The sequence below is a fragment of the Ochotona princeps genome, chromosome X, assembly GCF_030435755.1.
Source record: "Ochotona princeps isolate mOchPri1 chromosome X, mOchPri1.hap1, whole genome shotgun sequence".
Classification (NCBI taxonomy): Eukaryota; Metazoa; Chordata; class Mammalia; order Lagomorpha; family Ochotonidae; genus Ochotona; species Ochotona princeps.
Genome location: NC_080865.1, coordinates 16,850,792 through 16,868,094, shown reverse-complemented (window position 1 = coordinate 16,868,094; position 17,303 = coordinate 16,850,792). Strand labels below are relative to the sequence as shown.

Here is a 17,303-nt window from a genome sequence, read left to right as displayed (position 1 = left end):
CCCATTGTCCTAGTCCAGGTCCTTTTCATTCCTTGCCTGGTCTACCATAACCCCTTTCTGACATCCTTGACTCCTTCCAGTCCACTCTCAACAATACTGCCAGAATGAGCTAAAAGAAACTCACATGCAGTCAACTTATTCTTTTGGTTTGGCTTGTTTCCGAAACATATCAAGGTCATTTTCTTCTCTATTTAGGTCCAAAGCTGCAGTCACTCCAAAACACTCTCATGATTCCCATCATGCCAGAAAACTCTCTTCCCCCTCAATTCCTTGACTGGGTTAAGTTTTACCTGACACGACTCCAATCAAGTTCCCCATTTACTCCTTGGAAGTCCTTCCCTAGCCTTTATCTGTGGCTGCAGAAGTTGCAGGCTAAAGCATTCTAACATATTACTAAGCTTCTGCTCAGCCTAGAAAAAGCCTAGGAGTTACTTGAGATCAGGAGCCACATATTGTTCTCTGCATCCAAGATTTAAAAAATCACTTTCTTCCCATTAGCTAAGGAATTTAATAGAGAAAAACACAGAGTCGGTTTCAGGTCATATTTGTCTTTGCGAAGAATGAACTTAGAGCAGAGGGGTATTAAAAACAAAAGGGCATTGTTAAGAAACAGTTAAGGCAGAGCCTGGTGTTGTTTTGAGAAAGCCATACCTCAAGTCCATGACAGGTAAGAGGACCACAAGAGGTTAACCGTAAGTTGCCCTTACTTTTTGAAATCTACCTCACTTGGGGACATTTCCATTCTGGTGTTTGGTACCTAAGTATTTGCTAATGGATAATATGAATCAAATATTAAATGTCAGGTATTGGGCATATAATATCGCACTGAATTTTCACATGGCTGCATGCACCTTATTTCTGAAACATAACAAGGGGGGTTTAAAAGTTCATGGAAATTTTGCATTACCTTTTAATTCCATCTTGCACAACCTTTTTGAGGTCTGCTTGTGCATATATAGTGAGTTTATTTCTACAGGGAAATGACAGAAGACATTGCCATCGTACGTACCTTGGGTGCTGCTCTTGAGCAGCAGCAGACGCTCCTGTGGCTCTCTTCTGCAGCTCACCTGAAAGTCTTTCTGCCAGAATTCTTTTCAGAAAACTGTAACTGAAAGGACTCTCAATACGTAACTCAAACTCCCTCAGGTCATGGCCAGCGAAAAACTACAGCAAAAGCCTAAGCAATTCAATTCAACTAGTAGAATTGGGACAATAACTGTTACTAAATGGAATTGTTAATTCATGATGGACAAAAGCAGCCATAGTTTTAAGTTTCTTTTTCTCCTAAAAGCCATATGATTTAAAAGCATGTACATCATTTCTATTCAGGAAAATCTAGCAAGATCTTGTACTTTTACTCTCTATACTCTCCCCTGCCCCACCCACATCTACTAAGCAGCAATAAACTCCTTTCCAGAGGGTACTACACCTGCAAACATAATTACATAAATGTTCACTGGACAGCGGGCACAGAAAGTTGGTATGCTTAATTTAGAATAACTGCTACTATAATATAAATAAATGCTAGTCAGCTTGAAGATGGGGTAACCTGGGCAACTTAACCCTAAATATTTTCATTGAAGAACATGGATATTGGAAATTTTGTTGTAACAAAACTTTAATGGATGACTAACTGGTACTTATACAGTCTGTAATTCTAGTTCCTGTTTTTCTAGACGAGAAGACTAAGGACTACAAGGGCTAAGAAACTAGCTTCAGCTCACACAGCTCTCAGGTGCAAAGCCGACTCTAGTCTCAAAATGAATAAGGCAATGCTTTTCCGATCAGAACACTATGTTTGTAAGAACTTTTGCTTCTAAAGGCACAAAACAGTTTTGGTTATGGAAATGTAAAAAGAAAACTGTAAGAAATGCTGTTTAGAAATGCTTCAGTATTGCTAGATGATTGTCTCTTCAGTGGAAGAGCTTGAGTTAATCATATCCCTAAAGAATTTTCTTTTATGAATTCTACCTGTGTCACCCACCTTACTGAATCATTTTGTTTAAACCTTTTCAAACATATTTAAACTTTTTAAATGATCATATTTGTTACAGATACTTTGTCACAATAGTACTATTATTCTAATATTTTATGAGTATGCTAGACTTCGGTAAAATCTTGCAATACCCAATCAGTGAATTTGATTAATTAGGGAAAGCTATCAGAGATCCCTGAAGCTAGGATAAAATTTACACTCGCTCTTAGGAAATTCTTGGCATGATCCTATTCCTTTTCCTCATACTCTTATACTGCTTTCTCACTCACAGAGAATCTAATGTGTAAATAACTCAACTCTTTAATGTTCACAAGAAATTTACCATCAAAATCCTCTTGGTAAAGTATTAGAACTCCCTCATATCTAAGATATGGATGGGACTGGGAAAGAATCAGTTGAAAAGGAAGCTAAGAGAAAACAATGAAGCAAATTAGCAATACAAGACAATTTGAAGGGAAGACAAATTAGTAAGAGTCTAACTTCTCTAAAAGTGTCTAATATTAGACAGTTTTTTTTACAATTAGACAATACACATTTAATTTTTATTTTATGTGAAACTAGACATATGATGGAAAAACCAAGAATTACAGAATAGTCAATAAAGTACATGTTGAAACCACAAAGCAGATAGTGGCAATGAAGGTTCTGACAGTACAGTTAATGCCAGGAAATTACAAGAGTAAAGAGACATGGAGTTACAGAAGACAAGCAATGTTAAAGTTATCACAACTTTTTAACATTTAAGGACAGTATTTTGTAAAACACTAAATGAGTTTGAAAACATAATTTTCTTCCTTAAAAATCTATTATACAAATAACAAAAATGATGAAGTAGAATGAAGAGAATTTAAGAGTTAGAAGAGATTATAATTATCCTCTCATCTCATCGACTCCATTCTATAGATAAAAAATTTAAGGTCCATAGAATAGCTTTGCCTGACTAACAAATATTTAGAACTTTTAAAGCCTTCCAGATTATATACTTAAGTCGATTTGCATTTCATTAAACTCACTATCATCTGACCATTCAGCAACCAAAAGATTGTTAGGAATTAAGCTCTGAACACAGTTGTTGATTTGGACATTTTTACAAAATGGACACATTAAAGGTAAAAAGGCAATGCTATTTCTTTAAAATTCCTTATGTTAGACTTAGATGTCATCTATGTTTATGAAATTATTATTTGTGGTAGGTAAACTGTAAACACAAGCTGAAAAATTATGTAAACATATTTATAAAAATTATATTTATAGCCCTTAAGGATCTGTATCATTGTTAAATAGATCTACTTGTACATATAATATACTCCTATTTTCTAAATCCCTTCAATGAAGAATATACAATGCTAGCTGATATCACTTTTGATATTTTCCAGTCATATATATATATATATATATATATATATATATATATATATATATATATAATCTTGGGGGAACTATACCAAAACATTCGTTTGAGGAGCCAAGACTTACTCGTGCCTCCTGTTGTTTCACCCCTAATGCAACTGACATCAGTTGTTTTTGTTAATCACAAGTAAAAATATCTATAAATAAAAAACAACTTAATAAAATGTAGTAAGTGCCTATTATATACAAAGTGTTACAATGGTTTGACTCCTAGCAATCAAATGTAACGTCTGTTACTTCAATTCCAAATAATGTGGTAACACATTATTCCAGAATTTTTTAGAACCTGGTGTCTCATTTTCTAAATGCTTTTTGGACTGCCCTGGCATTTTGAACCCCTGCTCGCTCTTTAACTCTGTGTTAGTAACGAACACATTTTGATGTGGTCTATGTTTGTTATATCTCACAAACCTTATTTTTTGGTCCATTTTTTTGGACTCTTCTCCTTCACCTTGCCTTTTTTGCCTTTCATCTTCTTCACCTGACTCCTGGTATTTCCCTTCTTCTTCCTCTTCATCTACTTCCTCTCCTCCATTCTGCCCAGATTCTTCTTCTCCTCCCTTGCCCTTCCTTTCTTTTTCTTCCTCTTCTCCCTCTTCTCCTTCCTTCTCTTCCTCTTCCCCTTCTCCCTCCTCTTCTTCTCCTTCTTCCCCTTCCTCTCCTTCCCCTTCCTCTTCCCCCTCCTCTTCCCCTTCCCCTTCCTCTATTTCTCCTTCCTCCTCTTCCTCTTCCCCCTCCTCTTCCTCTTCCCCCTCCTCTTCCTCTTCCCCCTCCTCTTCCCCTTCCCCTATTTCTCCTTCCTCCTCTTCTCCCTCCCCTTCCTCTTCTTCTTCCCCCTCTCTATCTTTCGGTTTCCCTTCTCCCTCTTCCCCCTCCTTCTCTTCCTCTTCTTCCCCCTCCTCTTCCTCTTCCTCTTCCCCCTCCTCTTCCTCTTCCCCCTCCTCTTCCTCTTCTTCCCCCTCCTCTTCCTCTTCCTCTTCCCCCTCCTCTTCCTCTTCCCCCTCCTCTTCCTCTTCTTCCCCCTCCTCATCCTCTTCCCCCTCCTCATCCTCTTCCCCCTCCTCATCCTCTTCCACCTGCCCTTTCTCTTCTCTGTCCTCCCCTTCTTCCTCTTCCGCATACTCCCCAGTTTCTCCATCTTCCTCTTCCCCCTCCCTTTCTCTCTCTTCTTCCTCCCCTTCCTCCTCTTCCTTCCCCTCCTCATCCCCTTCACCTTCCCATCTTTCCCTAGTTCTTTCCTTTTCTCCTTCTTCTCCTTCTGCCTCTTCCTCTCCTTTCTCCATTTCTCCCTTTCCTTCCTCTTTCCTATCATCTCCTGGTTCCTCCTTCCCTTCTCTCTCCTCCTCTTCTGCTTCTTCTTGCTCCTCCTCCCCTTCCTCCTCCCCTTCCTCCTCCCCTTGTCCCTCTGCTTGTTCCTCCCTTTCTTCCGCCTCTTTGCTTTTTTCCTTCTGATGACCTGCCCCCATCTCCTTTTTCTTCCATTCTTCCTCATCTCTTTTCTCCCATTCATTATTCTCTTTTAGGTCCATATTCAGATTCTCCATTTCTCCTCCACCCTTGCTTTTCTTTCCCAAGTCCTTTTGCCACCGTTTCATTCCCGAAGTACCCGCCTCACAGATACCACTTATTTTACCCCCAGAGCCATCCTCTATCTCTCCCTCTAAATTTCCCCTGCCTTCACTCACCTCTGCTTTGTCTGAAACATCATCTAACAGGATCTCTGCTTTCTCCTCCTTTACTCCTTCAAGCATTTCCTCAGTTTGCTCAGTTGTCTCTAGCTCATCCTCATCTAGTGTACTTTCTTCTGAATCATCTGCTCCTTCCTGCTCTTCTGGGATTTCTGACAAACGGTCACAATTAAAATCAAAATTTTTCAGGAATCTCAAAAATTTGGGTTCAGTGCCTTGATCATGTTCTTGCTCAATACATTTTCTACTATACCACAGACGTACAGCAGTATCCACATTATCATCCTCTTTCTCTCCATTACTAGATTCTACTGATTCAGGATGCATGAATCCATCAACCACACCATGCTGACTCTCACTTTGACTTTCCATGTAACTGTCTTGCTCTTCTATAAATTGTTTTTCACCATCAAAGGTCATATCTTGCTTGCCACATCTGCTTATATTAACAAAATGCTTATTTTCTTCATTTTCAATATTTATATCTCGATCTGATAAGTTACCAGAGAATACACCAACATTCTTTATATTCTCTTCATTTTCTATTACATCTGCCCGCTCACTTTCACTCTCAGAGACTATTTCTTCTGCTTCTGAATCCTGTTGGCTGTATCCTTCAGCACTCTCCTTTTCTATTTCCTCAGCAGTAGGCTCATCAACACCACTTCCACTTTCGTGTCTATCTTCAGCCTGAGGTGTCAGCTGGCCTGGTTCATTACCTACTTCCTCATCTGAAAATGCTTCCATACTTTCGGTAGCTTGCATCATGAATATTCCTTTTGCCATATGCTGCATATACATTTCCCCTTGTTTCATTTTTGCCATATCTTCATATTCATTAGTATCATCCTTTTCAGTATGACTTGTAGGGTGCATCACGAATGCTTCTTGTTTCTGCAAATTTTTTGAAGCAATCGTCATACTACTATTAGTTGACAAAGGTAACTTATCTACTACAAATTACTGCCAAATTTTTACACACTTTCCCAGAAGAGCGATGGCATCCATTTTAACCAGACATTTTGTCAAAGTTCCCTTTTAGTCAGGAATAATTTCTTCAACTCTCTAGGTCTGTGCTACAAGCAATCTGGATTGAGCAACATGTATATGTTTTAGTTTCAGTGCTCACTATCTCAGTTTTGTTACTCATCACAAGCCCACCAATACTGCTTCTCAACCAGAATCCTTACATATATTTACACACTGATTCCAGATGCCGTTACAAAATGTTGAGCAGCTCTGTACACTTTTTCCCTCCTTCTGCAGTTTTTAATTTTTTGACTTTTGATCTTTTTAAAAATTTGCGTGCAAAGTGCAGAGAGAAAACAAGAAAAACGAAAGAGAAAAAGAAAGAATAAACAAGAGTGCACATGAGACAGAGCGAATCCTCCCTTCTGCTGCTTCACTCCCCACTGTCCACAGTGGCCGGGTGGCGGGGGACAGGGAGGGGAGGCAGGAGGACAGGCCTAAATCAAGAACTGGGGTCTCCTATCCAGATCTCCAGTCCAGATTTCCTACATGAATGGCAGGAACCGAATCACAGGAAACCAATCACATCGCCATTGCCTTCCAGGGACTGAATTAGCAAGACGATGGATTCAGGAATTGGAGGTGGATACTGAACCCAGAAATTTCTTTAGGGAAACTGGGGTCCACAAACACCATATTAAACAGACAGGCTAAATTCCCAACCATGATTGCCTTTTCAGCCCATGAAACTCACAAAATTTAAAAAAAAAAAAATTAAATGTGCATGTTTTAAAATTGGAAAAAAATAGCTTATTCACAGAAAAAAGTGAAAACCACCTGTGAAATCTTTGTACCTATATGCTAAATAAAAATGTTTGTATTTTTCTTTGGTAAGCAAAATGTTTTATATATTTTCAATTTTCTGACCCTCTTTTTCATTTATTAAATCCTTAACTGCACACATGAAAAAAATTTAAGAGAAGAAAATAGGATAAAATGTAATATCTGTATAAAGCTATAAAATAAAATGAGATTTGAATACATTAAAATCCTAAATTAATTTCCTGCTTGGCAAAATGAGGCAAGAAATTGTTGATATAAACTCTACCAGGAAATAGACTTACTATGTACCTGATAAATGTGGCTCTCTGAACAGCAAAATCATGCTAAACCAAAAACTTTAAGCTGTACTTTGGAAGAGTTCATTTGCCAAAGACAATATTAAATCAAACAGGTTAAAATTTAACTCACACATTAAAAACGATAATAATAAATATGCTTTGCATGTAATAAAGGTGGCCTGTTAGATACACTTAAAAAGACTATGAGAGAACAGAATATATATCACCTTAAAAAGTAGTGCTTTCTTTTTTATGTTTCTTTTCTATCTCATTCTCTAAGTACCCTGAAATTTCAAAGTTCTATCAGAGGCCAAAAGAGAGATACACCCAGTTACCAGAACTGATTCCTAAATGAACAGGTCATAAAGTAACCCAGGTAGGGGCCAGCACAGTGGCTCAGTAGGCTTCTGCTCTACAGGACCAGCATTCCATATGGGCACTGGTTCTAGCCCTGGCTACTCCATCTCCTGTCTAGCTCTTGGCACATGCACTGAGAAAGCAGCAGACAATGGCCCAAGTCCTTGGGTCTTTGCATCAATGAGGGAGATCCAGAAGAAGCTCCTGGCTCCTGGCTTCAGACTGGCTAAGCTCCAGGTGTTCCAGGCCATTTGGGGGGTGAACCAGTGGATGGAAGAATGATCTCTCTCTCTCTCTCCCTCTCTCTCTTTCTCTTTCTCCTCCACTTTTCTCTGTAAATCTGCCTTTCAAATAAAAATAAATCTTTAAAAAGATTTTAAAGCAGTCCGGATAGATAGAACTCGGAACCTAAAAGAAAGCCACAAAGAAGGAATCTTCATAGCAGTCAATGTGTAAGTCACTCAGGATTTGTCTAGCTTCAATGGCTGTGTTAGAATGGTTGTCCCATAGTTAAAGGACTGTTGTTTCCCATGCCTCTCCAGAATGCAAACTTATAAGAACTTGTTCCAAATTTTTATAATTTAGCAAGAGTCTTACTTATTTCAGTGGCTTCAGTTTTAAGAAATTGTAACAATGTGCAAATACATAAGAGCCACCTTTTATATATGGTTTTTATAGCCAGCTTTCCTCAATTTACATTTCCCCAATTTATTTCATCCCAGTGGTCCTCAAAGCCAGGAAAAGCAAAGAACTGCAGTAAAGGTTTTTATCGCACAAAGGTTGAAAAGGTATAGACTATTCCTTCCTCTATTACAAAAGTTCCCTCTCACCTATGAACAATCTCTAATTAATCTACAAGTTTTCACAATGCTCTTATATTGCCAAGTCCTTGATAAATTAAAACCCAATCCAAAATTAGAAAAGCTGCCATCAAATATTTTCATTAAAATCATGAAATTTTAAAGCAAGGAAAGATACTGATACCAACCAGTGAAGCCATCTTAATAACCTACCTAAAGTCAAACTCAACTAAAACCAGAGATTCACTCTAACACACATTAGCATCTTCCTATACCTAAAAATTGCAATCATAATTTGTTGCTCCACAGCAAGAAAACGATTATTATAACTCATTAGTAACCCAAGAGAGCAATGAAATCCTATCACACTTAAAAAAACAGGTACCACCTGAACAAGCCAAAACAGAAGTACTCTACACCGCATTCGTCTGTCTTTTAAAGTCTGAAGCAGGGATGAGAACTAACTAGATCACAAGCCATGCAAAGCCCACACAGTCATTTTTTCTGGTACTGTTGGAGCAATTGCAGATGGGATTTGAAAATAAATAAATGTTAATCAGGCCAATTTTGACACTGATAACTTCATATGGGCCACAAATGTTATAAATATCTAAATTGTAGCTAGCAGAAAAGAAAGGCTCCCCAATCTTGGTGAAAAGTGAACGCTTACCTTTCTTTTGTCCTTTCCAGAAACGTCCAAAGAAAAAATAACTTTAAACTGTTTTTACCTACCGTAATGAAAAAAAATCATCATACCTTTCGCTTTTGAAGTGGTGATAATTTTAATGGCTTGTCACTAGAATTCAGGCTCATCATATGTGTCTGAAATAAATATAAATAAGTGTTCTAAAGGGAATGAAGACTATATTGATGACAGTTTATTTCATACATTCTGAATAAATAAGCATTTATATAAATAAAACTACTATGAAACAGTTCAATATTCTAAAATAACGAATTCTCAGAGCTGTCATACTAACGATCTGGGAATCAAAATCAATTTTATTGCCTGTAAATTATGCAATAGAGTTGGTTTATAAATAAGAAAAAAAATAAAATATAGCCTTTTATGCATCAAGTATAGAAAGTACAGATACACATATATCCATAATGAAATAAAACTCAGTCTCTTGTATAGGCAGACAGAATATTTTACCATATTTAGGATATCACTGGTTGCTCCAAGGCTTTCTGAATCTCCTGCAGATGAACATTCTGTTAGGCTATCGGTGGTCATTTTATCTTGAAAACAACCTGTATGATTAAAAGGGGAAAAAAGGAAGTTCACATTTCAGCAGAAAAGTAAAAAGAAACGAGACAGAAAACAAAATTTTCTGTAGTAGAATGTACAGATATAATTTTCACTAATGGTCCTTCTACCTCACTTTGGGAGGAATTAAGTAGGATTCAATTTACAGTTATAATATATGAACACCTCTTTTTGCAAGTTTAAAAACTTTGTTACCTAAATATCAACTGTTTCATGCATGTGTGAAAACAGACATCTCCGTTTTTATATAAAAACCATCTAGTCATCAAGCAGTGGGGGACAGCCACAAGGACAGCCCAGGCTAGCCACGTCCTCTTCACTATTCCAAACCTTGTACAGTTCCCCTAGCACATTATGTCAGGTGTGAATACAGCCAATGCAATAAAGGACGCATTATGGTGTCACAGAAGTCCTGTGCTCCTGAACATGTGTGTTCTTTCCCTCTCTCTTCTCTTTCTTTTACATCAAGCGCCCTTAGGGAAGCCATGCTTTGAGCATTTCTCTGGAGAAGCCTTTGTGGTACAAAAGTGAAGGCCACAAGCATGAGGCTGGAACTAAATCCTGTGGCCCCAGGGAAGCCTTCAGCTAACTGCAGTCTCCTGGAAGTGTGACTGAAGCCCTAGGAAAACCCCGAGTCAGAGCCGCTCGGCTATGCTGCACCTGAATTCCTTTCAGTCACTGTGTGGAATAAGAAACACATTTTCATCTGCTAATTTTTATGATAATTTCCCATGTTTCGGCAGAAACGTTATAAGCACCTGGAGCCTTTGACAGAAAACTGGCAGGTTATCATATCCCAAAACAGGTAACTAAAAGTAGTAAGCTGTTTAACCTCACACTTTTTCTCAATTTCTCACCGTATTCTCATTGATCAACTATCCATTTATTTGAAAAAAACCCTTTAATGTGGTCTTCACTAAAAACACCCATCCACACTCTCCTTTTTAAAATCCATTCAATTAGGGGATGGCACTGTGGCACAAGAAGTTAAGCTGTCACTTGAGATTCCAGCATCCTATACTTCGATACCGGGTGGAGTTCCACCTGCTCTGCTTCTGATAGAGCTCCCTGCTAATGCACCTGGAGAGCAGAGGAAGACGGTTCAAGAACTTGGGCCCCTGCCACCTGGCCTGGATGGAGTTCTAGTCCCTTGACTGGGCCTGGATTAGCTAAGCCAATGAGGACACTTGGGCAGTGAAGTACCAGACACTAAACCCCTTTCTCAATCTTTCCCTCCCCGTCACTATTGATCTGCAATTCAAATCTTTTTTAAAAAAAAATCCATTAATCTGAATACATATTTATTTTGTGTTACTTCCATATAACATGCAGAGATAGCAACTAAGAAATTGTTTTTATTTTTTTCCTATATTTAAAATATATAACAGATGTTTTTTAAAAAACGTTTTTTATGGGCCCGGCGCACTAGTGTAGAGGTTAAGGTCCTCGTCTTGCACACGCCGGGATCCAATATGAGCACCAGTTCTCATCCCGGCAGCCCCACTTTCCATCCAGCTCCCTGCTTGTAGCCTGGGAAAGCAGTCGAGGACGGCCCAAAGCCTTGGGACCCTGCACCCGCATGGGAGACCTGGAAGAAGCTCCAGGCTCCTGGCTTCGGATCAGCTCAGCTCCAGCCGTTGCAGCCGCTTGGGGAATGAACCATCGGACGGAAGATCTTCCTTTCTGTCTCTCCTCCTCTCTGTATATACGCCTTTCCAATGAAAAGAAATAAATCTTTTAAAAAAAAGTTTTTTATGATTTAATTGTATTGGAAAGTCACATTCACAGTGAGAATGAGATACAAAGAGAAAGATACTCCATTTGCTGGTTCACTCCCTAAGTGGCCGCAACAGCCGGAGCTAAGCGATCCAAAGCCAGAAGCCAGCAGATTTCTCTGGGTCTACAACATGGGTGCAGGGTCCCAAGGTTTTGGCCTGTCAGAGACTGCTCTCCCAGGCCAAAAGCAGGGATCTGGATGGGAAGTGCAGCACCAAGGACATGGATCCCAGCGTGTGCAAGGCAAGGACCTTCCTATCACGCCAGGCCTGTCACAAATGTTTTCATATACATAGCCTATAGGGTTAATGAAGAATTAGTAGTTACAGCAGTTGCTAATTCTTCATGAATTTACAGTCTAGAAGAAAATATAAAAGACAGTACAGAGGGAAAAAAATGATATGCAAATGTTGGCAATCAAGAAAGGTTTCAATGAGATGGTACACATAAAAACAGACAGAGTTCCAAGAGATAACAGATACAAATGGGAAGAAAATGAAGCCCATTTCTAATAAAGCAATAGAACAGTAGTCTGCAAAAGATTCGGAATAGAATAGAACAAAGAAGCTTGTGAGAAAGGCTTAACCACGTGCCTGGAAATGATGCTCTTGTATACGTCGGGTGAATCCACACCAGGAGAAGTATTACATTCTCATGTTATGAATGAGGAAATTAAGTTTTTGTAACCTTTCTGGGGTAGGGTCAGTTTCAAGTACATGTTCTTTGTACTAAATCTGATGGGATCCATTTGATAAGAATCAGATGTCAACAAACTTTTCTTTTTAAAAGCAAACATTTTAGGGTTTCTACACGTAGCCAGTTTCTGCCATAATTTTCTGACATGGTAGCATAAAAGCAGCACTAGAAAGAGATGGCTTCTTTACAACACAATTTTCTTTACAAAAAAACAAGTGGATGGCTAGATTTGCACACAAGCCATCATTTGTGGCCCCCTAGTCTAAATGGAGATTACAAGAAAAAGACTATTGGGAAATGAAGCTAGAAAAGCTGGTGAGCATTAAATGGGAAATTGTGCTTATTTTCATAAACATCAGAGATTCTCTGAAGACACTGGAGCAGATGGAAACTTAACTGTACTTGAGGAAGGTAAATGTGGAAAGTGTAACACAGGATATATGAGAAGGCAGAAAAGGTAGGTGTGGAAAACACACGGTAGATTATTTAAGTTGATGGCCTTAACTTAAACTTGAATGAGAAAACAGAAGTCACCAGATCTGACTCACTTGAACTTTTCACCAATAAATACACACTATTATATCCATTTCCATTCAAGTTCTCATTTTTTTTTCTGCTGAAATCTAGGATATGTCTTCCGTGTTACCAGACTTCCCGCTATGCTAATCCTTCCTGCCTTCCAGGAGTTTTGTGTATCCTTAGTTCTACTCTCATACAATAGCAAGCTTTCCTGGACTACTGTTTCATCTAACGCCAACATAAAAATATGCTTAAAAAGCTCATCACTGCACAGCTCCCTCTAGCGGCCAAGACAGTTGTCAGGGAGATTGGGTTACCTCCTCAAAGTCTACACTGACTACACAGCGAATGTCAGAACTGGCCTCTTACTGTTTCACTATGCTGTCTAGAGAAAGCCTTGCTTTCCTTGTCTGTAAAATGAAGAGTATAACTCCCATATGCACGGAGTTGCTTCTGGCATTAAAGGAAACCTGGGGAAGGTGCTATGGTAACCTATGTGCTGCTCTGTAATGACAGATTAGGTCATGGATCATGATTTCTTTTTGGAAGGTTATTCAGGAATTTGGAGTCAAGTGAGAAATGCAAAGCTCTAACTAGCAGTGAACAATTAATGGGCAAAGTATCTTAAGAGACACATGAAACCCATACACATAGCAAGCATATTTATCTCTTGAAAGCAGGCAGAATAAAAAATGTTACCTGGTAACTTTGGCTCCTTCATTCCAGATCTGTTTAGCACTGATAAGTTACTCCGAGACAAATGGAAAGGAACTAAACTGATGGGCAAACCTCTAGATGCGGGTTCAATTTCTTCACCTGGATTTACCGTTTGCATCATTTTAATACAATCTGGAGATCTCTCCTTTAAAACAAGAAGATTCAATAAACTGTCAAATGATATCATATACTTAATGTTGGCATAAACTTAAGATAGTTAGCTGACTTCAAAAATCTACTAATCCTACAACATTCACTTCTTAATTCCCAAGGGCTCAGAAATGTTTTGTCCTATTGTCTCTGTCACCTAGTTGCTCTAAATTGTCAGTTTCAAAGCCTGTTCTTCAAATGATAGGGAAAAGTGTGTGTATATTTTTTTTTGCCTTTCCTGCAAAACAGAAAATTTGTCATGAGTTCTAAACACACAACTTCAAAACAAAGATTGGCTATTTCTAAATCTTTCCACACACATATTTTTTTCATGATAAAAACCTATCTTAAATGTACTAATTCAAAAGGAATATGTTTTTAGAACTTAGAATTATAATTTCGAAAGTTAAATATTATCTGGCATTTAAAACAAAATATGTCCCAGAAACAGAAACACAGGAGAATGCCTAACTTTCACGGAGAGAGAAATTCCCTCTCTCAAAGTTTATATTTTTTTATTTTCCATATTTCACAGCTTCTCCTAAATTTTCATTGCTGGTGGAGTGTAATGATAAAAGAATGTGGCATTCTACAAAATTAGCAAGTTGTAGAGATCTGCAAAATATAACATTGCACCTATAACCAAGAATACTATATTGCACATGTAAAAATCTATTGCATGGCAGTTCTCTCTTTAGGTGTTCTTAGAATATAACAAGTTAAAGAAACTAAGCCAGATGTAATTGAAAAGACAATTCAACATTCAGTCTAAGTGGATAAGAATGGACTACAAAGACCATTTTGTTATAGTAGCATTGCCTATAAGCAAATTTCAAGATCCTTCGAATGTCCTAAATTTGTATCTTAAACTGCCTGAAACTTAAATCACATCAAATGTTTCAAAGCCTTCAATTCTAATTATTAAGCAATATCATCTGAAGATAATGTTCTTTGATTTGAAAAAAAAACTTAAAAATTTTCTCCTAGCTTTCTTTACAGTGGTACACAACAATCTGACATAGAATTGGCTACAAATGTACCCGCTCTCTTCGCCGCACACGTGCTGATAAATTGCTATGGAGTTCACTCCCTGAGAGCAGATCTTTGACAGGTAGAGAAGATGACAAAGGCAAGTGAGAATACTTTTTTTCATCTGACACAAATTCTTTTGCCAAACCAAGTCGTGGAGTGGCAAAAATTACCATGTGGCATCCACCACAAGCAACCTGCAACATAATTCCACAGAAAGGTTAATCAACATTGGCCTCAAATACAAAAGGTGTTTTTATAGTTACCAGCCGCAAGACTTTTATTTGATGGTAGACTTCCTAAACAAATTAACATTCTTCCCCTACCACTTTTTTCTCACAGTCTTTACTAATGACTAAAACTTAGAACAAGTTTAATACACCATTTCACTTTCAATATAACATAGACTAAAAAAAAAAAATACTTGATACACTGCATGTACTTTTAGGTTAGAAATGTTACATTTCAATTTGAAATCAATATTCAAAATCTTAAAAAAAATAGAAGTTCTACCAGGAAAAAAAAAATGACCCAAGAATAACTCAGTCTGATAATTATGTCTCCAAAGGCTTTTTTTTTTAACATGAATGCTTTCTAACTTCAATGTTGAAAAGTTTTTAAAGGAAAATAGAAGCATGCACAATAATTAATAATGAAAAATGAAGTCAACACTTGAGGCATTTTGAGAAACAGTTTTCAAGAACGTGCTAAATACAATATTTTCAATATTCAAATTCTAGCCATATTAATACCGTTTTACATGATAGTATAAGAACAGCATTAGGGGGCCCTGCATGGTAGTTTAGTGACTAAAAGCCTAGCCTTGAATGTGCCAGGGATCCCATTAGGGTGCTGGTTCATACCCCGGCTGCTCCACTTCCCATCCAGCTCCCTGCTTGTAGCCTGGGAAAGCACTAGAGGATGGCCCAATGCATTGAGACCTGACACCTTCCTGGGAGACCTGGAAGAGGCTCCTGGCTCCTGGCTTCAGATCAGCTCAGCTCCAGCCGTTGTGGGCACTTGGGGAGTGAACCAGCAGATGGAAGATCTTTCTCTCTGTCTCTCCTCTCTGTAAATCTGCTTTTCCAAAAAAAAAAAAAAAACCTTTAAAAAAAAAAAAAAGAATAGCATTCTGTTCAAATTCTATATAACATTTTTGAATTTAAAATTCATATCCATTTTTGCAAGTAACTTTTTGGTTTAAGATTTACTTTTATTCAAAAAGCAAATTTTACAGAGAGGTCTTCCATCCAGCTCAACCCTCAAATGGCCACAATGGCCAACGCTCAGCCAATAGGAAGCCAAGAGCCTCTTCCAGATCTCCCAGGTGGGTACAGGGGCCCAAGGACTTAGCCCATCCGTCCGCTCGTTTTCCAGGCCATAAGCAGGGAGCTGGATCAGAAGCAGATGAGCCAAGACATGCACTGGTACATATATGGGCTATCAGCGCCACAGATGGAGGTTTAGCCTACCATGCCACAGTGCTAGCCCCTGCACATATATTTTTTTAAATTATTGTCCCCATAAAATTTTAAGAATATTGATTGAGGAATAGGTCTTTTTTAAATCAATTTTTATACTTAGCCCAGTATCATGAGTATAATAGGCAATCATTAAATAGTTGTTTTATGCAATGAGATCATAAATCTTTGAAAAACAATTTTAAAGTGAAATTACAATTAATTAAACAATTTTTATGAATCTATCATTCTTAACTGGCAAAAATCATTAGGAGCAATAGACTTATGATGCCCAATGGTGATGTAATAATGAAACATTCTTATTAAAATAACATTTAGCCAATGAAATGAACGTTCAAAACCTTATTATCAGATTTGTCTCATGTGTACGATTTGAGAATCTAAAGAACATTTAACTCCACAAGTATTTACTAAAAACTACCACAAGCAAGGTACTACTCTATTGGGTATTACACAAGATACAAGGGTTACAGACAAAGCACTGTTCAGGGCTCCAAGACACATAACAAGAACAAAGCACAGTAGTCGAAATTTGTACACAAAGCTAAGGAACCCATTAAGTTTAAAGTTTTCAATTATCTGAATGACAATGATAAAATATTTATATGGAAGTTACTGTAAGTGGTACATTTATTGCTCAGTCTCAGTCTTTCTAGGTGTCAGAATGATGGAGCATAACGGCTTAAGCAGGAAAGTTAGGAGAGGGACACTTTTACAGTGGCTTAATGTGTGTAATATGGATTTTTGGAAAAGAGTACATTTATTAGATATATCCATGGTATTCTTTCATACCGACATAAAATACTTACTTGTCTGTGAAATACTAAAAGCCTCAAATATAGGAGTATGAAACTATAAACAGGGAAATGCAGTCTTCTTACCAATTGAATCATAAATCTCAAAAAATCACAGCATAAAGTGGGAATGAATTGATTGGTAAAATTCTCTAGTCCAAGTCCTAATTTTCCATATCGACCGTCTCCAAAAGTATACATCCGGCCTAGTTCTAAATGCAAAAAAAAAAAAAGTTATAAAAGCATTACTTATATGGATTTATTTGTATACAAATATGTTACAATTCAATTATAATATTCCCCTCATATTTTACACTGAATTCCCCATGATCCATTGATCTTTCCACATTCTCCAAGGGCTGTCTGTGGTCACACATACATTACATAACAGGCAATCGTTTGTAAAATTGAAGTCCTGCTGTTCAAAGTACTATACGGAGCAGCAGCAACAATTTTGTGATATATATCATATCCTCAAAAAGAAGGAGATACTCATATCCTCACCTCTAACATTCCAATGCACAGAGCTT

The 17,303-nt window shown here is 37.8% G+C and overlaps 1 protein-coding gene across 2 annotated transcripts in view; it reads right to left on the bottom strand.

Annotated features, from left to right (window-relative positions):
* RPGR (retinitis pigmentosa GTPase regulator) overlaps positions 1-17,303 on the bottom strand; it is a 43,236-nt gene that overhangs the window by 10,352 nt on the left and 15,581 nt on the right. The window contains exons 9-14 of one of the 2 annotated variants that reach the window (XM_058658648.1): positions 16,861-16,985; positions 14,510-14,695; positions 13,302-13,464; positions 9,498-9,595; positions 9,098-9,163; positions 5,092-5,988 (exon numbers count right to left, since the gene is read on the bottom strand). In XM_058658648.1, coding sequence (XP_058514631.1) covers positions 5,092-5,988; positions 9,098-9,163; positions 9,498-9,595; positions 13,302-13,464; positions 14,510-14,695; positions 16,861-16,985 — 1,535 coding nt within the window. The remainder of the gene's footprint in view (positions 1-5,091; positions 5,989-9,097; positions 9,164-9,497; positions 9,596-13,301; positions 13,465-14,509; positions 14,696-16,860; positions 16,986-17,303) is intronic. The other variant, XM_058658649.1, reaches the window with a different exon arrangement.